The sequence below is a fragment of the Manacus candei genome, unplaced genomic scaffold, assembly GCF_025592945.1.
Source record: "Manacus candei isolate 608988 ecotype Guabito, Panama unplaced genomic scaffold, ASM2559294v1 h1tg000016l, whole genome shotgun sequence".
NCBI classification, from domain to species: Eukaryota; Metazoa; Chordata; class Aves; order Passeriformes; family Pipridae; genus Manacus; species Manacus candei.
The window spans coordinates 2,178,980-2,206,169 of record NW_026138064.1 but is presented as its reverse complement, the minus strand read 5'-3'; the positions used below and the strand labels follow the sequence as shown (position 1 = coordinate 2,206,169).

The window sequence follows — 27,190 nt, the reverse complement described above, 5'->3', positions numbered from 1 at the left end:
AAAAAACCATAAAATCGTTTCTTTTTCGCCTCTCAAAAATCACGAAGAAGTAGATTCTGACTCCTATTCCTGCTGGTTGCTTACTTACAGCAGATTTTCCATTTAAGTCTAAAGTTACCATGCAATGTGAGTGAAGACGGCAAAATTAGACCTTTTTTGTCCCACTAAATGCAAGTATACACACTTCAGTATTTTACAAGATTTATCCTGCAAACCTGCAACTGCTCTACTGGTTCAGGTATGTGTTGTTTGAGTATGAATAGGACTGTGCTGGGGAAACCATGGAAGGATTTGGTGCATGTGAAAATATCTCAGAATTGTTGGTGGAAGGGGAACGAACATTTTTCGAAGTGAGGGAAGAGAGCTGAAGGCTGTGGCTTAGAAGTTCACAGTGTAGGAGAAAACAGAGTGTAATATTCACTGGGTATACAAGTCTGAGATTCAGAACTAGACTTCTGCAAGGACCAAGAATATTTGACTGTGCCCTTGAGTCAAATCCATTGAATATTTTCAGCAAACTATGAGCTATGCCTACAAATCTCTGGAGACTGCTGGTGAAAGGGTTTTTCTCATCTAACACTGCAGTTACCTAAAGCTGGTCTCTGTGAAACTCCTACATAGTCAGCCCCAAAAAGTAGAACAAATGCTGTAAAACCCTAGCTGTGCTGGGATCCTGTTCTCCTCCAAAACATACTTTAGTATGCATTGACATGTTGACATGTTGAATGTGTTCATGCTGACACATCCTGAAAAGGGTAGGTCATCTGAGATTTTAGCCCCTCATGCCAGTTATTTGCATACCATTGTCTGAGGCTGTTGGGAGTGTGTATGTTTCTATGTATTTGCTGAAATAAACAACACACGTAGGGTTTCTCAGATGCATAGTCAAGGGGGAGTGTACAGACTACACAAGATTTTACATTTTTTGCAGAAAATTCAGAGTTTCAAAGACAAAACCCTGCTCACAGGGACACTAGGACAGTTTGTGACATCATCTGAGGAACTTAGGACCCATAAACTAGTGAACAGACTGCCCTCATTCATATGCTGCTTTAGATTTCCAGGTACCTGGGAATATTTCTAGTGGTAGTTCCTCTTAAATATCTGCAAAACAAGTGTTATTCAATACAATTCACTAATAGCTATTAGAATTTAAATGATTTTTAACTCTTTCAATTAAATGCCAAGTAATTTCAATCAAATGTCAAAAGTGAAATTGCTTGCAGAAAACAATGCAAGTTTTTCTTCAAAGCAGTAAGGTAAGGGGAGAGAATCTCACACATTGATAGAGCAAAAGAAACCGAGCTTTGTAACACAACCTTTACTTCCCTGAGCATTAATAATACTTGACAAAAATCCTATGAGCCCGAATCAAGTTCTGGGTCATGTGTATTAAATCACACAAAATTCTGCTAACTTACACCAGGGTAAAAATCTGTGAAACATACAGAAGGAGCAAATATGACAGGTCTGCAAAGGGCTGTAACATAAAGAAATTCAGTAGAAATTTGATCTCTTGAGAGACTTTGATATGCAGTGTTATTTCCTAAGTAATCTTAAGAAAATTTTGATGAAAATCATAAACCAAATCTGCCATGCCATTCATCTCGCTAGTAACTTTCATCCCTGAAACAAAACAAATAAAAAATTTCTGTGAATAAAAAACAATTGAAAATATTCACAGATATTTTTATTTTTTCAAAATAATATATTGTGAGCAGAGTTAAGATAAACATTTTAACTTCTTCTGGACAATAAACTCACCAAATTTATGGACAACTTGACCACAATGTTCTCTTAAAGTGCAAGTAAAAGAAAACTGGAGATGGATATATTTACTTCTCCATCTCACATGCTATATGAAAGGATTTTAGCAAACACTACTTATTCCTAAACAATATGCTACTTTTAAAGTCAGTTCTTGTCTACATTATATCTAACATGCGAATGGAGGGAAAGGAATACTTTCCTGGATTGGACAGAAAAAATCATCAGTTCAAGAGTGGAACATCAATAATGTGCAAAGTCTGATATTAACAGCATATTTGTTACATGGGTAGAGATATAGAATTTTAATTTCCTCCAGAGGGGCAACAAAACTAACCTTCTTTGTAAATTTCAGCTTTCTAATACTGGTACAATGTTTTTCTTTCTCTTTAAAACTGTTTTTCCTAATAAAAATTAAAATTGCATCCTGCCGATCTGCCCTATGCTTATTCTGGTGTAAATCAAGCATTATTGCCTCCAAGTGTAGGTGTATCACACTAGAAGTGATGAAAGGAACACTGGAACAGTCCTAAAAATATTTTTTCTCTCTCAACATGGAAAAGATTTGTGGAAAAAACAATAAATTCACATCAGTGAATAAACATTAAAATAAAAATAAACTATTTCTAGGTATTTCTAAATAAATCTGATAAAATGCTTCTATTTAAAGTTGTCTTATCTTTGAAATAATTTTGCAAGGAAAAGTGAATTTATTCCAGTTTCAACTGTAAGTTTCTCACGGGAATGGGAACTGATACAAAAAAATTTAGACAGCTTATTGTTGTTGCTCTCCAGTCTTTGACTTATGCAACTAGAGCTCTTTCTCTGAGCTCATCCCTCAGTGCATGTGGTTAATAAGCTTTCAATGAAGAGAAAGTTAAGGCTTCCTTTTCAATTCTGCATGTCTTTTTAATGTGCGTTATCTCAACTAACTGAGAAATGTCTCAAAATATATTTTGGAGAGAAAAACAAAGCAAAACCAGTTATTACTGAAATTATTTCCTCTCTCCACCCAGCAAAAAGAAAAGTCTCAGACTCAGTGAAAGACTAAAGAAAAATGCACATAGATCAATTATGAAAAAAAGAAAGTTTCCTTGAACGAGAAAAAACTGATTGGAATTAAGATAGGCTTTGTTCATATCTGCAACATACAAGGAGACTACTTTTCAGTGGAACAGAAAAGGGGGATTTGGGAGTGTTTGGCTGCTTAACTCTACAGTGCTTCAGAGCCCATGTGAAAATTTGCTGCTAGCTATTAATCATCATTGTGTCTCTGCAAAGAAGCTGTTACAATGATGACTATATATCATTATATTCCCACTGTAAGTAATGAATCAGAGAGCTGGGAAAGTTGGATAAGAGCGGCTGGCAAACTTTTAAGCTGTGGAATCTATTTAAATAAATTTACATCACATTTGGTACTTTTGCTAGTATGGTAATCATACTTTAAAATGAAACAATATGCTGTGTTCATGGGCCCTGGTCTTTTATTCTCCTGTCTCTGAGCTTACTTTCCAGGTCAGCTTTTGCCTGTGCTGACAGCATGCTTTTCTCATAGCCTCTCCTTCTCATAGCCTTTGGTTGCTTTCAAGTTCAATTTAGCACAATGAAGTTGTTATGCATGACAGTTTGGAGAGCAGAATAGGTGGTGTCTGAGCCTGCTGTGTTGCTACAAAGTGGGCTCATTCTCTGCAAGCCAGCTCAGTTACTGAAGCCTTGCTGGTGGGACACTGCCGTGGACTTCCAGACATTCCCATCCTGACGAAAACAATTAGCTTCAAACTGCAAGAAGCTGCCGGGTTGCCCTTTTTCTCAGAGAGACCTCACAATTTAATATGCTGCAGTGGATTTCAAATTCGTGTTGATTTATCCTGTTGTGTTCTTCTTTTATGGTCTTTATTTACAGATGTGTAAAGGAACTGAGAAAGTTTGAGTCTCACATGGTTCAAGAGTTTTACTAGAAATCTAAACCATTGTTTTATGTTTATTTTATGAAGTAGTAGAGTTGAAACATGTCAGGCTTAATTCTGTTAGGCTTAACTGCCTAAAAGAGAGCCTGAGGTTCCTCATACAGAACCTGAAAGTGTCTCTTCTGCTAACCATCAGCAACAAGCCAACAATAAACAACCCCAAAACCTTCAAGATGCCAGCACAGTTGTCCGCTACAGGAATACTGAAAAGAGCTAAAAGCCATTTACAAATGGCAATTTATGCAACTGTTAAAAATAAGTTCATTTTGAGCCTGTGTTGAGGTACTGCAAGCTACCTGTTCTTACCAGGCTGAGCTGGTTGTGTTCATTGCTAAGAATATCATAGGCTACTTAATTTAATTGTTACTTCTAGAGGATAAATATTACTTTATTTTTACATCAACTTGGCTATTAACACAAGCTTTCTTATTTTTCCTTATTACGCACTTCTAAAAATGTTAAGACAAAGCAAGTCAGTTGGACACTACTTGACTATACACTGTTAAGATATGCTCTTGGATTCTTAGGTTTCACAATAAATAAGAATCTATTGTCTTGATTATATATTTTGCTAATTACTAGGTAAATCCATCAACTAATTCTCATTCTAGATTAAAAGTTACACCAAAGAGTATTTAGAATAGCAAGTTGCTCCTACCCCCTTCGTCTCTTCCCTCCCTCTTCCTTCACCTTCCAGTTTCTTTCTTTTTTTTTCTTTTTTAATCTGCAAGAACAAAACATTATCAAAATTTCTCCTTTGTAAACTGCTTGGTTTGGCTCTGTGTTTTCGAAAGGTAAAATTAAATTATTCCAGTAAGCCTTTTATGTCTTAAAATTATTTCCATTTATCTAAAGAATCAGATAATGTAATTAAAATGTCTCCTTTTGAACAAAAAATACATTTATTACAGCTGCAAAATATGTTATAACCGGGACTAATTGCAGTTTGAGTTTCAGAAGGTTGATTTTTACTACTGTTAATTAATTAACCTTCCTCCAAGAATGCGTAAGTATGATTTGGTGTACTTAACAGGCTATAACAAAAATTAAAATAATCAGTACTACATTTAAGGTGAGATGTAGACTTTTTGGTCAAAAAATGGAGAGGAAATTAGAATACTTGACTTCTGATATGACTTATACCAGTGTGTCAGACCACCAGAACTGTACTTAACTATTGGATACAGAAATTTTCCCTGTCATTCATTCACAGAAGGATAAACATTATTTTTGTAATATTGCCACAGTTAAACACTTTCTTTATTCATGAATGACCTCATGTGAAGAATTTGTGATACATTACGGTGTTTACTCCTTATTTAAGAAGTACGGGAGTGCAAATGAGTTGCATTGTGAGGAGGCAAGTCAATCTGTTCAAGCAAATGATGCATCAACCAGCCTTTAAAACCAGCCTCTTCACAAGAAGAACCTTTACTTGATGTATTTTATCCAAGAAATATGGCTTTGTTGTACTTCTTCAACCACCAGTGGTGTAGGTCTCGCTGATTTTATCAGTAGAAGATTTAAGTCTACAAAATGGAAAAAAGCCATTGAAATACAAGGTTTTTCAGGACAAAATGGCATACAAAAAGAATAGAAAATAGGAAGAAACAAAAGAGCAACATAGCCTCGAAACCAGTTTAATCCCAATACACAACCACTATAAATCCTAAATGTCCAAAACAAAAATGTACATGGTCACATCAATCAAGTCAGCCAAGAAATGGAGAGACTAATTTTAGACCCATAAAAATAAAATTCTGAAATTCTCTAAGTCAGTTTTATAATAACTTTGTTGTGGCTATCATTCTTTCAGTACAACAGACAAAGTTTACAGGAAGAGCTCATATCTCTTATAAGGCTGGAATGTCAAGAAATGTTCACAAACTTGAAAACTTCTCTTTTTTTAATCATCTTAATTGAGTCAATAAAAGATTTTACTTCTCCTATTAATCTGTTCAGGGGTTTCAGAAAATTTTACTCCTAACTAAACTGATTTTATAAAAATTGATTATTGCAACTCCTGATGATGCCAATAGGGTTTGCTGGTTTCACAACACATCCAAACCAGCAAAATCAGACTCAGAAGTCTACTTGTAGGGTTTTGCTTTTTAGTAGCATGGCCTTGTAATTCATTCAGAAATACAAATGCTGACACTAGCATAACATCTACACCTACTCTAGTTAACTAAGGTTGCAATGTCTTTAGTATATTTGTGTTTGTACACACATGCATACAAAGGGGTGGGAAATTTGTTATGCAAATAACCTCACAGTACTACACTGAAATGCTCTTTGCTGTTGTGCTGCTATTTCATAGTCATTTAGCATTACTTTCTTTTGTCTTAAATTCCCAGCAAACACAGCACAAAGAGTAGTGGGACTAGATTTATCTGGCTCCACTACCTTTGCTCTCTGCAGAGTTTCTTAGACCAGAGTCACAGTCCTGCCGAAACCTTCTCTTGCAAGCAAAGCCAGATGCACAACGCAGCTGGTGTTTCCATCTTCTTGGGACTCAGAGGGATGTTCCTTGTGATGAAATTGCTATTTTTTTCCTGTTGGCTATTTCAGAGTGAATTTGGGAGTGGATGAAGGATGAAACATCACTTCGGCAATGTATTAGTAACCTACAAGAATATGCTATTTTTTAATGATCCATGTTGTACTGCAACCCATAAAACTAGAAACTACCCAGAAAACACACATCAGATACAACTCAAATGTCTGACAAGGTGGAGTTGAAGAAGGTGACTAACTAATTCTGGAGGGATGAGAACTCAGTCAGCGCCTAAATTCAAACATTGACTTTCTTCCAAGCTACAGGACATCATTGGTTTCACCTGTACACCAAGATGCACTGGTTTAAAAAGAAGAGAAAGAAGTGGAGAAAAGCTTCAATTAAATCTTTTCAGCTGCACTGGTTCAGTGTAATGTGAAGTCAAGTGCTTATGCACTTGTAAGTAAGTGGTAATGAATTTGGGAGCCTTTGGATGCATGTTCACGATTGATTACAATAACTACGTCACTGCCTTGGACATACAGGGGAAGGATCATGCAAACTCAGTGGGATTAAATAAACTCAATTTTATTTATAAGCATTGCAGAGGAGCCATCTACTACCAGATGCTGTACCTCTAAGGAACAGCTGTTTTATCTTTCAACTGTAAATTTTTTTGATAAGTTAAAGCTGGATCTCCGTCTAAGCCATAACACTTATAAGAGTTAGGCCTCTGGTTACCAGGTCTGTCCTGTGATGGTTGTTAAGGAGACAAAAAGCCTGTCAGACAAAGCCAGATCTTTCTGGCCACCCCTTGAGTCTCTCCCAATCTGCTGCTAAAGCAGTTTACCAGGTGTTAAGTCTGGTGATTTTAAAACCTGCTAATTGACTCAGTGATAATGGAGAGACTGGGATTGTAGCTTTCCACTGAAGACCCAGATTAAATTATTAAAAACTTGGTGAGACCTGGCTGATAAAGTGTAAAGCCCACTGTAGGCAGATGGGACTCTCACCATAGGGTAGGTCAGTGGTGCCTCTCCTGGAGACAACCACTGACCTCCAGAGCTCCATCATATCATCACTTGATCATCCATTGTTACTCCCATTACAATACATATGTTTTCATGTGTGCTTCACCACTGCCAACAAGGCCTAATACACGTCCTTGTCAGGTTGGTTCAGATAGCCAGTATGTAACTAAAGACTATTGTCAGCGGGTGCCTATTCATTGCTTTCTGTTGAATTAGTTTGGCAGTCTCAGGCTGGTTCCCAATGGACAGGTGTCCATATCAGAGAACAATTGACACTAACTGGCACCCCTGTCGACTGCCTCAGCAGCTTGCAGCCTTTAGAGGTGGTCCCTCCCCATCAGACAAAGCAGCTTGCAGCCTTTAGAGGTGGTCCCTCCCCATCAGACAAGCCATGCTGGTGGTAAGTTTGGACTACTGCAACCTCTCCTGCACCAGCCCTGGGACAAAGCAGCTCAAACTGGCAGGAGAAAAAACATAAGGAGATAGTTTTGTATGGTAAACTCTGCATTTCTGAGTAGAACATCTAGTGACCAATAGCTTCTGATATATAACTTATGCGATGGCAAAGTTTACCGCAGTGTTGAGATCTGGCTGTACACACTTCAAGTCCTTGATCAAGCATCAAGACAAATATCAAAATAAATATATCCAAAGCAAGTTCAAAAAAAACAGACTTTCTTCTGGCTTAATTACTAAAAGAGAAGTAAAATGAGTTTTAAAATTTCCTGTAGCACATAACACCAGGATTCCCAAAAGTCGAAGTCTTGAATTAAAAAACTGCTCTTACAGGTAAAGCATATTTTTTCAATAAGCTATCATGAGTAATCTCAGCAGGGCTTGTGGAGGAAAGCAGTTAACAAAGAAGCACTTTTGCTGTTCTCTGTATAAACACACTTTGCTACCATGACTCAGATGAGCACCACAACATAAGCTGTCTTCCAAAGTTTAGCAAGCTTCGATAGACTCATTACTGGGTTTTAATTCGGACCAATGAAGCTCAGTGGAGCTAATCACTGTCTCTTTCCCTGACCCAAGCTTACATTTTCCCCTTTTTTTCATTGCAGACTCTATTTATTAGAAATTGGATTTCAAAACAAATAAATATCTGGGAGTTTTTTCCCTTTGTTACATCTTTTATGTATATTTTTATTCTCCACAGATGGCTATATTTAAATCAGCGTGGTAAATGGTAGGGTTCTTCACATAATCTTTTACTGGACACAAATGACATGGCATTAAAATGTAGAAAACATAACCTCAATTAAGGAATGCGAAACTTTAAACAAATATAGTTAAATATTTGGACCAAACAAGTGAACTTGTGTTGTTAGGAGAAGAGCTGGGCAAGCCACAATTTCAATGGCTCGGCTAATGAATAAACCTGAGGCTGTATCAACGATCCCGAACAAGTACCTGGGGTGAGTGCAATGGTATCAGTTGACTAGCTCTTTGTGGTGCTGAAAAAGTACTCTTGAAGGGAAGGCATGCAGACAATGAAGCCGTGACAGCTGAATGTCAGTAGCGATCTTGAACCTCCCCCCATCCTGGTGACTCCAGCTGCAGCGTGGACGAGTGCGGACGGGTGCACGGACTTTCAGCTCTGCCTGTCACTTCCTCTGCTCCAGTTCCCTGCGCTGAAATGAGAATTTCACCATGAGGAGAGACTCTGCTAGTAAGTACTGGGGATTGTTTTTTTACTAGCAATATTGCTAATGATATGTTCAACATCCTAATCGTCGGCATTTTCAAGCGGAAAACAAAGCCAAAACGAAACCAGTCACCGCTGATCAAATGTTGCCCATCAGCATCTGCAGATTAAGGATGCTCTGCTGCAAAATGAGGGTTTTTCTTCTTGATTTGAGTGCTGCATTTTGGAGAATACTTGTTTATTGATGTAAACAACACACGATTGGTTCAAACACTGCGAGGAAGGAACAACTGGCATCTGGCATGCAGTATTTTCCAACAGAAAACAACAGAATTCTCCTGAAGATCAGCCTTGTGGATTACAGTCAGTAGCATGCTGTTTTTAAGACACACACAAGGACACAGTAAAAACCTGCAAATCTCTCGGTGACAAAGTACATCAGTACAGACCAGCAATGGCATCCCTTTGATATAGGCAAACAAAGTGGCCTCCTCTATGGAGAATATTGCTTGGACCATTCCTATCTTTCTTTCTTTTCCAGGAGACACGTCAGAACAAATGTCCACACTGAGGAAGGTAAAGTCCTTAGATGGCTTCTCATTCCCATCTCATGTAGTTATGCTGACGACATGGTAAGCTATTTTTTAGGCTGGGTTAACATACAAACAGCAAGGCTTTTCTGTTTGAGCTGTTAGTTTGTTGATAAACTATTAACAGGAAGAAATGTTCATAGCAAAGAACAAAGACATTTCCCCTTTCTCAAGCATCTGGCCCACCACATTAAGCCCACTGAGCAATCTCACAGCATGTTTGTAAATTTCTCATTTAAGATTACTTGAAAACTTAGTCTGGTTTTGGCTGTCAATGCTGTACCAATTTGATCTCATCCTTTACATATGGTAGGCAGCAAAGCCAGATAGTCTTCAGATATAAATAAATACAACCCAAGGTGAAACACAGGTCATGAACAACTTCTGACTGATACCAGGTCTTCCATAAAGCAGGAACTAATGGGGGAATTTTTGTTGACCATATGGGGAATAATCCAATCTCCTTTTTGGCTCTGAATGTGGAGGGGGGAGAAAAATAGAGAAAATATACTACTTAAAAATTTCAGACTTATTTGAAAAAAAGGCATTTTCAGCATTTATACATTTTCCCTTTGTTTCCAACCTTAGTTTCCCATGGAATTTTTTATTCTTCCAATGAAGCATCAAAGCAAAAACAAAAGATCTGTGTAGTTAGTTTGTTGGGTTTTTTCCCGGCAACAATTTTTGCATTATAAATGAAAAAACTGACTCTGTTGACAAGGACTGTTGATCTTCATTCTCAGTGACACACTCTGGGAAGATGGAATAATACTTTTCTAAGGATTTTTATTTTAAAAATACATAGAGTGTTTGCAAAAAGTATTTTCATGTAACATTATAATAAATCTTAAAGATGGCCTATGAGTAATCTGAAGAGAACTATTTTCAAGAGAATGTAGCAATAGGACAAGGGAGAATGGCTTCAAACTAAAGAAAGTGGGTTTAGATTGGATACTAGGAAGAAATTCTTTCCTGTGAGGGTGATGAGGCATTGGACCAGACTGTCCAGAGAAGTTGTGGTGGATGTCTCATCCCTGAACAGGACTCTGGGTAACCTGGTCTAGTGAGAAGTGTCCCTGCACATGGCAGGGCATTGAAACAAGATGATCTTTAATGACCCCTCCAACTCAAACCATTCTATGATTCTATAATTATATAATATTTGTGAATTGACAGAAATGTTTGTGAGAAGATAAATACATTAAATTCTGATCTTCATTTCCTGATCATAAACAACACAAGTTTGCTGCTATTTGTCTGCAAAGTCTACAATAGTACTATTGTTACAAAAAAAGAGAATTTATTAAACAAGGGTGTTGTGAACACATAAGTTGAAGTCTATACTTCAAGGACAAGAATTCACAAATATTGCAAAATAAGCAAATTGTGGAAAAATGTCACACTGCAATCAAAACAGATATTTAGGTGTAATGAAATCAAAGTATAATGAGCTATTGCATTTCTAAGTACATGAATCAGATCAGTACGGATCTTTTCTCCCTTTCTCCCTTTCTCCCTTTCTCCCTGGTGCTTTTCTCCCTTCTACAAACACCAAAACCTATGATGGTAGTGAATATGATCAGAAGAATTCCCCCTAAAAGGCATTAGAGCAGGAGGGTTTGAACTGGGAAATGACACAAGCCTCCACAGCACACTTTCCTTGAGGTTGTCCAGTGAATTCTGCAAGGAATTGCCAATTCATCAGTATTAGCTTCCATCCTCGGCTTTGGTGCTGCTTTTCAGAGGACCCTGTGTGCTGCTCATCACAATACCTGGAGAAGCTTCACCAGTGTGGCTTCTAAGGCACTTGTTCATCTGCAGGACTCTTATCCAGAGCACTTTTTACCTGACACTTGTTTGAAGGATCTCCTTGATCCATAGCCCTGATTCCCTTCCTTTGGTATGGGCTAGTTTGCTCCCTTAGAGAGGAAAATGGAGAACCTTATGGCATTCTCAAGTTTCTTCTTCCTTTTATGTAAATTTCTTTATGAACACAATCCTGTAGCTTCATGCTTTTACCTGATAATAATTGCAGGTGCAGTTTTGGCACAAAAGTAAAATCTCCAAATTGTTTTATCATCTAGTGAGAAATATAAGATTTCACTTGGCTTTATCTACCAACAGAAAGTCTGGAAAATGTTAATAATAAACCTTGGTTGTAGTTTACTGCATATCATGAACTGCCACACGCAATCATCTTGCACCCCTTTAGCAGGTACAGCATGAGCCAAGCACAGGGGATGAATGACATCTCCAAGCTCTCTGCAGGCACAGGGATGCAGAGATTAAGGAATAATTTATTACTGGAAGAGGTCACCTACAGGTTAATATTCTCAGGGGAAAGAGGTGAGCAAAATAAGAAATACTGATTTTCTGAAAGTCTCTCTGACATGAATCATTGCAGACTACTTACTGCTCAGTCGAGCAGTTGAGCCCAAAAAGAAGTGGATACCACTGTAACAGAAATGCACGTTTGCATTCCCCTATGAAATGAGTAACTTGGTGAGCTAGTCAGTGGCTTTTCCTGAACTGATGCTGTAGCAGGATCTTTATTCTTTTCAAGGGGTGCTAATGTTTTTAATAAAAAGAGGCAACATTATTAGAACACAATAATGAGAACACTTAGGAGTGCAGGTAACTTTCAACATGAAAATAGTCCCACAGAAGTCAACAAAGCTTTGTGTGCTTTGCTATTTGCAATTCTGGGCACTTGCTGCTATCTCTTTGTATTTTGAACCATTGAGTTTTATGTGAAATATGTTCACTCTAGAAATATACTACCTAAAGAATTTTTTTTGTATTTATATTGACACCTACAATACAGAGTTATGGTGTAAATTTTATGCCAGAGATGAAAACATCTTTTACAAATACATTGACATTTGTCATGAACTAACATCTCTACAAACTTCTTGTTTCTCACATTCACACTTATTGTGTCTGAGCTTAGTCCTGCAAACAATTATTTACCTCACTAACTTTTTCCACAGAAGACTTCCACAGCAGTCTGAGGGCCTATCCTTGCCAAAGCTTGTATGTTTGATCACTTCCGTGAGCTTTCCGTGTAATAATTTCCACTTGTTGCGGGTTGACCCTGGCTGGAATCTAGGCATCCAAGAAAATCGCTAAGAACTGAAGCCAGACAAGGCCTAGAAAGCAGAATATAAGTCAGAATATAGGAATATAAGTAGAATATAGGAATATAAGCAGAATATAGGAATATAAGTATAAACGAAAGCACAAAGAACTTTGCCAATACTCAGCTAGGATGTACTGCCAGAACCTAGAGATAGAGATTAGGTGGTAATAGAGATTAGGTGGTACTGTACACTAAACAGAATGCACACACACACAACCTAAGTAAGATAATGGGGCAAAGTGGGGCTTGAGTCCAAGAATCTTGCAAAATTCACCATGAAGTCTGCCAAAATCAAGAAAGTTCAAAAATTCATGAAGATGATGAAGGCTGGGCCAAGGGCCAGAGGATGAAGACACAGGAACGACCCTCCTAGATTCTCCCCAAATTGAAGACCACGCCCTCGACTCCCCCTAGACTCCGCCTATTATGAATATTATAATCAGATGTTGCAATCATATGAATATTTATGTAAACATGTTGCAATCACCTGTAGAAATGGTATAAAAACCTGTAAATTCACTGGAGAGACAGAGCAGTTTGTCTAGCGTGAGCTGGCTGCTCTCCAATGTTGCTTAATAAACATACGTCGCTGCTTAAGGCTACAAATTTTGTCTCTAAGCAGTTCTCTGCGCCTTTTTGGGGGCAAAATTGGCATCAGAGCTGGAAGAGGTCACACAGGCAAGACAGACTCAACATGGGGATAATACTAAAATTTATTACTAACAGGATAGGAGCTAAAGAGTGAGGGATAAAGCAATTTTAAACACACTTTTCAACCACTCCTCCTCCCCCTGCATCAGTGCAGGAAGAGAAGTTCACCTATAAGGCAACAGGTCTTCCATATCTGCTGCACTTATGGGTCACCCTTCTTCACCCACAGGGCAACAGGTCTTCCATATCTGCTGCACTTGTGAGTCACCCTTCCATGGGTTGCAGAGGACAATCTGTTCCAGCATGGTCCCTCACCACAGGCTACAGGGGGTCCAAAGCTCCAAGTCCTTCCCCTGTCCCATGGGTCCCTCCCATGGGAAACCGTCCTCGGTGGACCCTTCTAACACAGGTCCTCCCCTCCCCCAGGCCGCAGGTCCTGGGATGCACGGGGTGTCTATACCCTGATGGTTTTTCATAGAATGCAGTCCTTGACAGAGGGTCCTGTCCCAGCCTGGGTTCCCTGCAGGGGCCACAGAGTCCTACCCGGAAAAAATTGCTCCAGCATGGGCTGCCTTCTCCACAGGCCACAGATCTTCCGAAGGACCCCACTCTCTCCTGGACCTCCCACGAGGGTAGCAGTCCTCCTTCATTTTCATGCATCCACTTGTTCCATCATGCTGCTGCAATACGGTGGGGCTGCCCCCGGACCGTCCCGGCTCCGTCAGGATGAGGGGGGGTGAGGAGGGCAGTGCCTGCCGGCGGGGCTGGCCTGACTGGCTCCAGCGCTGTGCCTGCCTCTGGCCAGCTGCCGCGCAGCCCCGGGCCATGGCTGCTACCCCCACCGCAGCGGGGAAGGCAGCGGGGGACCGCCCCAGCCCGACCACAGCGCCTGCTGTGCCTGCCCCAGGCCTGGCGGCTTCCCTCTGCAACCCTTCTGGCTCCAATTTCTTCTGTGCAACAACTTTTTTTCTTAAATGTGTTATCACAGAGGCGCAACAATTGGTTCTCCCTTGGCCAAACATCAGGAAGTCCCTCCTGTAGCCAACTGTCATTGGCTCCACAAGGGGGGAACTTCTAGCAGCTTCTAACAGAAATCACCCCATGTAGCCCCCCCTGCTGAAAAAAAAAAACCCAGCCACAGAAACCCACGACACCACTTGAGGGACTTTCACATGACACTTAAAACTAAGAATAAACTCCTTCATTAAAATGGGTCACTTAATGTTTCGTTTGGAAGATATTGAGAAAATAAGTAAATAAATAAAATAAGAATTAATTGGCAGAGTGCAACTAACGAAATTAATTTTCAAATACAGAAAGATTTAGGAATGAAATTTAGTCTAATAGGTCCCTGCAGTGCCTACAGCTGGAGCATTCATTTTTGTTAGCCCACATACAGACACACTCAGCAAATTTGATTTAATACAAATGTATGTGGTCATGTCTGAAAATACACTGGCTTTCACGAAACAGTAAAGAAGAATTTTTCATGCACTGCTAAGGCAGGTTACCTTGAAAAACCTTACATGGCTGCAAAATGTTTCACTCAGATTAAGAACACTGTGGGGCAATGTAGGGTATCTTACAGAAGCAGCTGAGGGTGAACCTCACATTTCCCCACATACAGAGCAAGTAAGGTTTGGGTTAGGAGCAAGTGCCTGGGCATGGTCTGTGTGTTGGGCATTCTGGCCACTGCATCCATATTGATAGGAACAAAACAACTCCTTCAAACTAATTCCCATTGCTCTGTGGTTACGTGGGAAAAGCACTGAGAAGAACACAACCCAGCATCTGGGGTGTGCAGCAACCTTTGTTTCACAGCTGATTTGTACACTCAGAGGTGCTGGGACTTTTCTATGCAAGTTCAGGGATTTTTCACATAACACAACTCACTGGATTTAATAACTGCACATGGTGCAAGTCAACTCAGAATTTGGGCCATGTCATGCTGCTAAAAGACAGATACTGTATGTCTGTACCTTTATAAACCACAAGCATTGAAATAAGAGAGGCTGAAGAGTTGAAAGCAGGAAAAAATATTGTTACTGCTTATAATATTAAACTTTACACTTGCAATAAATTACACTTGCGATAGTTACACTTGCAATAAATATTTCAGGTATGTTTCAAAATTAGCATATGGGTGATAATTTTAAATCCACTCTGAAACAGACTTTGTGACAAAGCTGGACTGGGTAATTTGATGGTGGTTAAATTCCTCGGGTGGCACACGGGACTGGTACCTTCCCTCCACCCTCAACAGCTGCAGTGCTTAATACATAAGACAGTGCTTTTGTAAAGCAGACTGTAATTCACCATCTACCAAAAGGAGTGGTGGCCTAAGCTCTTCTGATAAAGAGTTTTCTTTGGCCCTCTTGTACCTAAAAGAGCAGCCACATGCATCCATGACACATCTCTGAATAGAAAAGTGCCGCCAATTAAGCTTCAAAATCCTAGATATCTGTACCACCCAGCCAAGTGCTTTATTGTGTCCAGCAGAAGTAAGGTCTGGTTGTGCACAAGTGATCAAGTGGTGGCTGTGAAGTGAATGCCAAGGACCCGATGAGAGCATTGCGGTCTGCAGAGGCAGAACAACTGAGCACAGCTGTGTGAGTAGGGAAAACTGGAAGGTGTGACCACACAAAATGAGAGTCAGAACTGTGAAGGGTGGTGGATGAACAGTAGGGACGTAGGAGAAAATGCAATGGGAGGAAAAGGAGAAAGGAGACAAAATGAAGAAACAAAAGGCAGGGAATGACAGAAATACCTCTGAAGGTAATCCTCATCATGGCTGGGCTTTGAGAACGAAGATTTGGGAAGGCTCTATCCACATTTGTTACAGGCACGTTGGTGACTTATGAGGCCAATATGAGACAGACATATCCGATTGCAAAAGGCACAGTAGAAAGACTCCTTAGATGGTATATTCTGCAGAACACGGTTCTTTCTGCATTGCCTTTTCTCCTTGAGAGTGATCCTGCGTGTGTTCTCAAAGGAAGCAGCAGCGTTATAGATGGTGTGTCTCCAGGTCTCCCGATTGGAGGCCAGAGTAGACCAGTTATGTTGATCAATATGGCCAAGGCTGAAATGTTGTTTCAGGGAGTCCTTGTATCTTCTCTTCGGGGTTCCTCTCTTGCGGCAGCCGGTGGCAAGTTCACCATAAAGCAAGATCTTAGGGAGGCGGTGGTCCTTCATCCTGGAGACGTGCCCTGCCCATCACAGCTGTGTTCTCAGTAACATGGCCTCTATACTTGTGACTGCTGCTTGTTCTAGAACAGATGTATTGGTCACATAATCTGAGAGGTTCTCCATCAACCTGCACCTCAGGAAGTCCCCCATCATCCCCACATCACCATTGGCCAATCAGAACTCAAATCAGTCCAGCAGTTTAATTACCTAGGCAGCCTCATCTCCTCAGATGGTAAGATTGACGGAGAGATAGACAACAGGTTAGCAAAGGCATACAGTGCTTTTGGAAAACTCCACAAAAGAGTATGGCGTAATAAACACTTGAAGAAAAGTACCAAGATCAGTGTTTACAGAGCCATTGTGCTGTCTACTCTCTTGTATGGTTCCGAATCATGGGTCATCTACCGCCACCACCTGCGTCTCCTAGAACGCTTCCATCAACGCTGCCTCCGAACAATCTTAAAACATCCACCTCTGAAGGTAAAGACTGAAAAAAAACAATGTAGCAATGGTGAGCTAAGAGGGAAAAAATAAAGTAATGGGAAATAGTAAATTAAATCTATGAAAACCAATAGAAACTTAAAGAGCAGAAAGCTGAATGATACACACAAAGCCGAGGGGATGGACATGTCTGTGGGACAGCTCATTATTTAGCACTAATATTTTTGTAGGAAAGTTGAACAGGAAAGCTGAGTTGTTGCTAGAAAATAGTAGGTCTAGAGGCATACCACACTGATATTTAGATTTCTATATCAGTGCCAAATTTGAAGGGGGCTGGAAAGATATTGTGGCCTCCAGTATTTCATGTCTCTCTCTATAAATTTCCAAACCAAATTTGACAGGGTTGACTTTTATTCTTAGCTCATTAAAAGTGATTGTTTTGCCTGAGGAATACACTAAAAAGCAGCTATTTCCAAAATATCCCCCCCAGGCAGAAACACTGAATTTCTTCAAGAAACTGCAAAACGACTCTACTTTGGACATCAGCTAATATATTCTTTGCTCTGTAAAAAACATTGCTGATGTGGCTTGAGTTTGCTACTCTGTCTTGCATTGCCTGAGCTCATTGGAAGTGGATAAATGCAACTGAGAGTAGTTTTAGATTGTATATTAGGAAGAAATTCTTCACTAAGAGGGTAGTAAGGCACTGGAACAGGTTGCACAGAGAAGTTGTGGATGCCCCATCCCTGGAAGGGTTCAAGGCCTGCTGGACTGGGCTTGGAGCAACCTGGTCTTGTGGAAGGTGTCCATGCCTATGGAAGGTGAGTTGGAACTAGATAAGCCTTAAGGTCCCTTCCAACCCAAACCATTCTGTGATTCTATAATTCTAAGTCCAGCCTGTCCAGTGCCTTTTCTCCCTCTATCTAGTGCTTCACCTACCCTGTGCAGCCAGTTGGACTGGTGAACTCCTCTGGATAATATCAGTATCACTCTCTTCACAGAGTCCACCCACAGTATCCTCCCAACCACCATCTGGTGCTCACCAGCTCTATGCTCTTGCTTACATGAGGACTTTAACACAGTGCCCAAGTGCTAACACATTGAACACTTCTACAGTTGTGCAACATAAGAAATAATTTTTACTGTTTGTATTTATTTCACTGGGGATGAATCTAATCAATCAGATTGAATTTAACATAATGAGGCAGACCTTCCTCACAAAGAAGTCTCTGGTAGGGCTGAGAACAAAATCTAAGTCCTATACATTTGTTGAATGATTTTCCTTACTCTAAGGAACGATTCTCAACACAGAAAAATATTACTCAAAAAACCTCAAAAAACCGGAGCAACAAAGTTCTGTTCATTTTCTCTCTCACTCAGCAAAGCAGCTAAACCTGTGTATATCTCAACTTTTAGAAAACACTCTAAGTTCATCCTGCCCATGAGTTCATGTCAGATTAGCTTCAAAGTACTCAGTATCTTGCAGAGTTGCTCTGATGATTTTGTTAGTATTTTTCTTATTCCTTTCAAAGTCTAATTCTGCAATTTTCACTTGAATTATGTGTCATCGACTAAATAAGTAGTTCTGGTGAAGGCTATTCACAGGAATACTACAGAATTAAGTAAAAAAATGGCATATTCAAAACTTAATTAAATGATTAATTGTAAACAATACAGCAATATCTTACTAGCTTTTTATTCTGCTTAATTTATTATCTTTCCTAGTAAAGAAGGAGAAATGAAAACACAAACTTTATAAACTGTTGCTGGGTGTGTTTTTCCTTAAGCTTTGTAAGAACGAGTCTATTGTTTTACATTAAACTTGGTATTTTTATATTATACTTCACATATTCTTTTTTTATAATAACAGTGTAGTAATACATAAAAAACATGAAAATTTACTTAGATAAAAAGTTTGAGGATGCCGAATGTACTTATATTTATATTTAAATATAGTAAGTCTGTATACAGAAATAGACATGTATGTATATATATCTACACATGTATTTTTATATATTTATATTTAAATTTTAATATAATATGAAACAGCATATAATATGTATATTTTATATTATCCAATATGTGTATATATATTCTACATGTTGTTCTACATGTACATATTGGATACTGCAAGCATGTATATATAGAGGTATGTATATTTGTGTTTATACATAAATATGCACTTTCTGATTTCTTAAACATTTTGAAACATATCTTTTTGTCTTCAAATAAAATAGCGCTAGAAGGGAGGTATTATCACAACATTTATTTTGAAAATGTTTCAATAATCTCCTCAAAGGACTTTGCATATGTAGTCTAATTTTTCTCAAAAGCTATTTAAAGCATAATTTGGGCTAGTTATCCCTGGAGTCTGAAGGCTGCAGTACTGCTGACTGGCCAGCAACAGACTTTTTCAAAAAAGTGGTTATCTTGATATTCTCTGTATCGATCTGGCACCAACAATCACATATCTAAATGAAATAGATAAAACATAGCACTATATACAGGCATCAGACTGGATATTTAAATACTATATGATACTGATGTATGTTAGGACCTTATGACATACCTGTAGTAGTTAGCATAAGCTAAACAGTGCTTTCAGGTGCTGTTTTTTATTTATAATTGTATATGTAACCACAAACCCTTAAAGGGACAAATAATCACCTATGAAACAGTGTAGCTGTACTTCGCATAATTCTCACATATACATTTTTACATTAGTTATGCTTCTAAGAACCTATTTAACTCTTCTGTAATTGATAACAAACAGATTCTGTTATTCCAAAGTTCACTTATTTGTGTAAAGAAAAATATGCTCTTGTAGTTGCAAACTGCACTAATATTGGCTTTATGCCACTGCACTACTAGAAGCATTACTTAAATTTTTTGCCCTTCCTTGAAAATAACTGGAGGGCTGCTGCTCAGTTTAACAACAACCACCACTACAACAAAATCATACATTTTTGGTACTGAATGAGCAGCCTCACAAAAAATAGCACAAAATCAGAGCAATGGGCTTCTGATTAGTAAACACTTTGCCAAATAATATAATGAGGATTATTATTAAAAGCAGGACATTTTTGCCTGGGGTCTCTGAATCTGCAGAAGCATTTCACAAAGAAAGACATTTTATTTCATAAAACAACTGACAAAACACTAGACCATTATGTGTTGAAAAGGTAATGCTAAGCCTCATAATAGAAAGGTACTTCTTAATTTTTGTGAAATGAAATTAAATTAATGATGTGTGGGAATGATACTGAACATTGCGAAAATGAAATAGGGCTTATATTAACTGAGATCCCAGAGGGTGGAGACTGTGAAATAGGTCTTGCTTTGCAATTCAAGTGCATCATAAACACTTTTTCTTCTTGCCACCTAGTCAGAAGCGAGTCAGAATATTGAAACATACTGAAGTTTTGGTTAATATAACATGCAAACAGTATTTTAGTCTGTTGGGGACTTGGTGTTATGTGCCAGCATTCATAAAATGTATGTTTTATATACTTCAGATATTTATGCATTTTGATTCTGTAGTAGAGCATACTTTGAGAGGAACTGAACTTTGCAAACAATTCTCAGTTCATCCTTCCACAAAATTTGGCTGTACAAACCAGAAAATATAAAGGATTTTTGGTTTTTACAAAGTCCCTGTTTAACAATCAGATACTTCCTTACATGAAATGCTGTGTAGGTCCTTCTGCATTGTTGTTTTATAGCAAGAGTCTATCTTCATCAAACATGCACCCAGGGTTTAGGAATAGGGATTTATTATGGATCTCTCTTGTACAGGTTCTGTGCATGCCTTGCAGCTTGGCAAACAGATCATTAAATTAAGAGTCCCTTGTCTTCTTTAGAATATTAACATTTAAAACAGACTTCGAGCATCCTGTGGTTGACAGACAGCTAAATGCAGCATAAACAAAGTGAAACTTTGCATTGGGTCTGTGAAGAGCACACCCTTCTGCAGATGACTGACTACTTACAATAACAATGATTGTAGTATCATACCTGTCAAACTTCCTGGCCACTTTCAGGTAAATAGGTACATGTGTCTGTGCAAGAAACACTTGAGAACTGTTTCCAGTGTTTGGCTTCCTTTCACACATGCCCAACTATGAAAACACAAAATAGAAACATTTTTATGTACACACATAGTTGTCTGTATGTTAATACCTTATAAATATAAACATTTGAATAACCTCCGGCCTCCAAATTATCTCATAATATAAATTGAACAAAAAGCTGTATGTATGTTTTCCCTCAGTTAAATTTTCTGGTAATATACATTCAAGCACACGAATTCTCACAGGTTTAGGTGTACCTTTACATTTAAGAATGCCTGATAGAGGGCCAAATCACAAGTCCTTGCTGAGGATATAATTCTACAAGGCATCTTACACAGATTTACATTATTTAATACCAGCCTTTCCAGCAGACAGTGTAGTTTAGAGACTTGCAGACCAGGGCTTTAATTCTTCAAGCTGCAAGCACAAAAATTCTGGTGGCTCCACCACAAATAGGATATGCAAAAGATTTTTGGGTCAGGATCCTGATTAAGACAATCTTGCTCTGAACACAGAAGGACAAAGCAAGACTGGAGAACTAAAATCATAGAATGTCCTGCACTGGAAGGACCCACAAGACTAAGTCTAACTCCTTACTACTTTTTGACTCCTGTGCTTATGGTGTGCAGCCTTTGGCCCCAAAAGAAGCACTGATGGGTTTGATGGAGTGGCTTATGGAAGAGATCATCATTCAGGGAGAAGAGCTTGGAACCCAGTTTAGGAGTAACTTGGGGCCATTACTTGTTGGTGTTGATCATGAAGAGTGGATTGAGCTTAGCAACACACAAAGATGAATACAATTTTCATCCAAAAGCAAGCAATCATGTTAGTAGAGTGTGTAAGGGAACATTTTGGATGGGAGTGGTGCAATACTGACAATATCAGTGTTTTGAAAACACAGGCTCATGGATTCTGTGGCTACTGAACAGAGTATTTGCAAATGCAAGTTTAGTCAATTGCAATTTCCCAGGTTACCACTGCGTGGTCATGACATGATGTTTAAAAAAAAAAACAGGCAACACCATCTCGCCCATGTTGTGCTCTCTCCCTAAAAAAAAAATAGAAAAAAAACCAAACCCAAACCAACGAACCCCCAAACCAAACCAACAAAAAAAACCCAAAAAAAACAACCAACCAACCAACCAAAAAACCACAAAAAAAACCCCAAACCAAAACCAAAACCAAAACACAAAAAAACCCAGAAATGAAACATTCTGTGGCGGGATCTCATTGGGGGCAAATGAATGTGTGTGTGTAAGAGCCCTAGGCTTCCCTTTTGTGTTTGTTTCTTCATTAGGCTCTAACAGCACTTCTGCCCCCGCACTGAAGGTTTGATGAGAAGATGGTATGACATGTTTGGCTTCTCCCCTTGCAGCTGGCACCACCAATGCCAAAAGCCAGAGCCTGCTGCAGTAGGATCAGGAGAGGCTCCTATGGAGCACGGTCTGACTGACAATTTCCCACCCTACTCCCTACACTCAGCTCCCTCTCCAAAGCCCCTTAATGAGAAGTGGAGGACAATGCCAATACTGTTGTTTCTATTAGGAATCTGGTGGAAAGAACAATAGCTGTTTATCCAAGCATCCGTGCTGCCCAAACCCTGCCAGTAATTACTTCTAGAGGCTCTGATTAACTCCGCTCTCCACTTTCAGCATAAAAGGTTATTGAACAGAAGCAGGACAACCTTTCTGTCTCTCCTGGTCTTTTTACAGTTTGCTTGAATATTGCCTGGGCCTCATCTTAGGTGCAGAAGTCAGGATGCACTTGAATCTGCAACAGGCTCACCTGGGTCAGGTGAACAGGTGCTGAAAGCATAACCCTTCTAGCCTCCACAAAAAAAAGGCAGTTTTGAAGAAGCACTCCTCTGGTTTCTCATTCCCAGTTTTCTTTACAACTGCCATTAATAAAAAGGGATACTCCTAAGTAAAATGAGTGTCCCTCAGCAACTTCTCCTTGCTAAATTTTTTTGGCTAAGTATGGTGCACAAAACTGCCAGCGTATTGGAAGCATCAAAAGAGTGGTGCAAGACACATTGTTTTGGTTTTGTAAACCAAAGGAAATAGAACGGTTGCTGAGTCTATTTCTAGGTTGCTGGTAACAATTTTAGTCCTCTAAATCATGCAGTCTTTAATCACCCCCCTCCCCTCTTAGACCCCGTCCTGCAAATTGCTGTTAATGTTATGCAAAACACCACCATGAATATGCATAATTATGGAAATTCATGGTAATTTTTCAGGATTATCTAATGTGACGTTAATAGGACAGGAGCATACATCAATTTAAATGAGAGTGACAAATATCTTATTCTTTTTATTTCTGTAGTGTTGTTAATATTTCCTTGGACTCCTGAGAGCAGTGTGAACTGGTAGGAATTTGAACAAAATATTTTAAAAATCAAATATTTTACTAGCACATTACTTTTTAAAACTTCAGGTTTTTAATGCATATCTCATATATGTGCATGCATGTAAGACTGCCTTACCTTAATGCAAATTATTTATGTCAGAGGAATAAAAGTCTTTCTGTAGATATTTTACACGTTATTTTTCCATTCCCTACAGATAACAATTGAGACTATAATGTCTCAAGTATTGGGCTGTTTTCTGCAAATGAGTTTGATCTGTCTAATTACTTCAATAATCTAATCAGCCAACTGATAGAGCAATTTAGCAAGCTTTTCTCCTCATTTTTATTTTAACCTCAGTGAAAATAACATTAAATTATCTGCTGTTAACTATGACAAACTGCAATTATGTTCTCTCATAGAGGTTTGGATATGCTGTTTATTAGAGAAATGTAATTAACTGAAATGTAGTCTAAAAACTTACTGTTTGTAACGATTACTAACTGTGAGCATATTTGTACTTGGTATTTTGAGTGGCTAGCACACCAGCTAGACCTTCAAATTCATGACATGGTTTCATTTAAGATCAGTAAAGCTACTTGTAGATGAAAGTGTAATGCACTGTGAGACCTCAAAATATCAGTAGATATTCACCACACGTCTGTATGCAACAAGATTGAGAAGTCCAGGTTTTTACAAAAGAACATTAAAATTGCCTATTACACTGCAAATGTCAGTGTTACTGGATATTGTTGTAAAGTTAATTAATTTGCAAAATAAAATCTTTGTTATTTACACTACCACATGCCTCAAAATATTCACCAACTAAAACACTAAAAAAGTAAAAGTTCATTATTCTATGAATCCTTCAGTTTTAATAGAAATTATTCTACGCTAATATGCCTAAAGAGAAAAAATGTTGCAGACCACATAAAAGAGAAAATATAGTGCTCTAATTTTAATGGTATATGTTCTTGGTAGAACTTAATCTTCTTAAATTTTAAGAATAACATTCATTTTCTCTTCTTAATACATAAATACAGCAATGTGTCTGTACTTACGAAAATAGATGTACTTTTTGTTTCATTCATCAATTTTTTCTAAGCTATTTTGTATGGTATTTTTAATGGAAATAAACACAGTTCTGTTCTTGTGTAACAAGGTAGTGGAAGATGAGCTCACTGGAAGTCCTGCCTTTCATTACTGTGCAAGATCTTTACACCATCTCCCACGGCATTCTTCTGAAAAAGCTGGCAGCCCATGGCTTGGACAGAGGCACTCTCTGCTGGGTTAAGAACTGGCTGATGGCTGGGCCCAGAGAGTGGGGGTGAATGGTGCTGCATCCAGTTGGTGGCCGGTCACTAGTGGTGTCCCCCAGGGATCAGTGTTGGGCCCAATCCTGTTTAATATCTTTATTGATGATCTGGATGAAGGGATTGAGTTCACCATCAGCAAATTTGCAGATGACACCAAATTGGGGGAGAGCATTGATCTGCTGGAAGGCAGGAAATCTCTCCAGAGGGACCTGGACAGACTGGAGAGTTGGGCTGATTCCAATGGGATGAGGTTCAACAAGGCCAAGTGCCGGGTCCTGCACTTTGGCCACAACAACCCCATGCAGTGCTACAGGCTGGGGACAGAGTGGCTGGAGAGCAGCCAGACAGAGGGAGACCTGGGAGTTTGGATTGACAAGAAGCTGAACATGAGCCAGCAGTGTGCCCAGGTGGCCAAGAAGGCCAAGGGCATCCTGGTCTGGATCAGGAACAGTGTGGCCAACAGGACCAGGGAAGTAATTCTTCCCCTGTACTCAATGCTGGTGAGGCCACACCTGGAGTGCTGTGTCCAGCTCTGGGCCCCTCAGTTCAGGAAGGATATTGAGGTGCTGGAGCAGGTCCAGAGAAGAGCAACAAGGCTGGTGAAGGGACTCGAGCACAAGTCCTATGAGAAGAGGCTGAGGGAGCTGGGGTTGTTCAGCCTGGAGAAGAGGAGGCTCAGGGGAGACTTCCTCACTCTCTACAACTCCCTGAAAGGAGAGTTGTAGCCAGATGGGCATCAGTCTCTTCTTCCAGACAACTGTCAGTAGGACAAGAGGGCATGGTCTTAACCTGTGCCAAGGGAGATTTAGGTTGGATATTAGGAAGAAACTTTTTATGGAGAGAGTAATCAGACATTGGAATGGGCTGCCAAGGGAGGTGGTGGATTCACCGTCCCTGGAGGTTTTTAAGATGAGACTGGGTGTGGCACTTGATGCCATGGTCTAAGTAACCATAGCAGTGTTGGTTCAAGACTTCATGATCTCAGAGGTCTTTTCCGACCCGGTGGATTCTATGATTCTATGATTTTATGATCTTAGATTTAATTGGGGAAATTAGGCAGAAGGCAATGAAACAATGTGGGAAACTTTCACTTTGTGTTATGTAGGAGTGCCACATCAGGTGGTTTACATATTTGTAGCTGTATACACATACACTATAAATCTGACTGTGACACACTGCAAATATAACTTAGTTGTGTTACTGTGTGTGAAAGGAGGGCAAAATGCTTCACCAGCATACCTAGGATCACAGATGTGCACATCTGCACATGAGTCTGGGTGCACGTGCCTCCCATTTGCACAAAACAGTATGATCCCCAAGCATTACATGTTCAAAAAGGCTAAAACTGATAATCTGCCAGAGCATCCGTGATGATCAAATGGATGTCTTAAACATGTTTTTCAGAAAGCGTGGATATGCATTGACATAAGCATAGGAATTTTCTCTGCTTGAGTATATAATGTGCTTTTGTCAGCCATAGAAAGAGTGACAAAGGTTTACCCCCACCTGCTCCCTGTTTGTAAAGGGTCTAGGCATGGAGACCTCCACACAACCACTAGAAATGGTCCCCCAAAGACACTCAGTGCCTTACAGACATGGGGCCAAAACAGACATCAGGGCATGGCTTCTGGATGATCTATATGATCACGAATTCATTGAATAAAACATAGTAGGAAAACACTAAGGCTGTACCCCTATATGCTCTCAGTGAATATGTTTGTGTTAGCATACTCTAACACTTGTAGGATCAGCCTGGAGACTGAGCTGGTGTTTATCCTCTGTTCTCATTATTCAGAACAAGCTAAGTTTCAGGAACTGTTCAGCAAAGACTAGAGATTTGGTAGCCACTTTTAAGTGGATATGCCTGCTAAAGCCTTCATCCTGAAAGCCACTAAGAAGTTTACTAAAAGTGTTGACATCCTGCATCAGAGTTACTTGGAGAGCAGCATCTGCTAAAAAATGTAATGTCTTCCTTTAAATTAGCAACAAGTCAAAGCATTGTACTAGCTCTCATTGAAAATGAAAGTCTAGTTTATTTAAAATTTTATTAAAATATTGTATTATGGGTTTTTGTCACGACTAGCTATTAAAACTGCAGTGCTAAGCAACACTAAAATATTTTATGAAGGTGATAAAAAATGAGCTAGTTCTATGTTAAAAATTTACTACGTGCATACTCACATGTAAGAGTTATTTGCATTTTTCATGCTGCATGGAAAACACTAATTGATGCATAGACCAGGTAGAAAATCACATCTCCCTACATAAATATAGAAAGGTGTAAAATCTTTCTTATGTAGCTTTTCAAGGGTTGTTTCAATTTGCCTTTATACCCATGATTTATAATTTTATTTATGGCAAATAAACTTTTGGAATTAAATGGAGACATTTTCCAAATGACATGCAGTAGATGTGATAGATATTTTCTTTTGAATTGCTAAAGAGTAAAATACGATGATTTGGCGACAAGCATCTGTCTGGTAATCACATAGGATAAATTCGTAAGAAATATAGCAAAGATATTTTATTTGCTGCTG

At 39.1% G+C, this 27,190-nt stretch overlaps 2 protein-coding genes across 4 annotated transcripts in view; both read right to left on the bottom strand.

Annotated features, from left to right (window-relative positions):
• The window catches only part of LOC127468954 (uncharacterized), a 97,073-nt gene that overhangs the window by 4,129 nt on the left and 65,754 nt on the right, over positions 1-27,190 (bottom strand). The window lies entirely within an intron of this gene.
• On the bottom strand, positions 1,668-15,062 carry LOC127468952 (uncharacterized). 3 transcript variants are annotated; one of them, XM_051782686.1, is made up of 3 exons: positions 13,837-15,062; positions 12,474-12,608; positions 1,668-5,266 (listed from the first exon to the last, which is right to left on the bottom strand). In XM_051782686.1, exons 1-3 carry the CDS (start codon positions 14,343-14,345, stop codon positions 5,215-5,217), a joined length of 696 nt encoding a protein of 231 aa, XP_051638646.1. In that variant the 5' UTR covers positions 14,346-15,062; the 3' UTR covers positions 1,668-5,214. The 3 variants fall into 3 exon arrangements, with proteins under 3 accessions (XP_051638646.1, XP_051638648.1, XP_051638645.1); XM_051782688.1 differs by lacking the exon at positions 1,668-5,266 and adding an exon at positions 8,792-8,899; XM_051782685.1 differs by lacking the exon at positions 1,668-5,266 and adding an exon at positions 8,811-9,976.

Excerpts from the sequence above, each read along its gene's own strand:
- LOC127468952 (XM_051782685.1), bottom strand. The coding sequence starts at position 14,345 with ATGACAGTTGGCTACAGGAGGGACTTCCTGATGTTTGGCCAAGGGAGA. Across the intron at positions 12,609-13,836 it reads GCTGGAGCAATTTTTTCCGG|ATTCCAGCCAGGGTCAACCC; the intron begins GTAGGACTCTGT and ends TTGGATGCCTAG. Across the intron at positions 9,977-12,473 it reads CTGTGGAAAAAGTTAGTGAG|AGCCAAAAAGGAGATTGGAT; the intron begins GTAAATAATTGT and ends CTCCACATTCAG.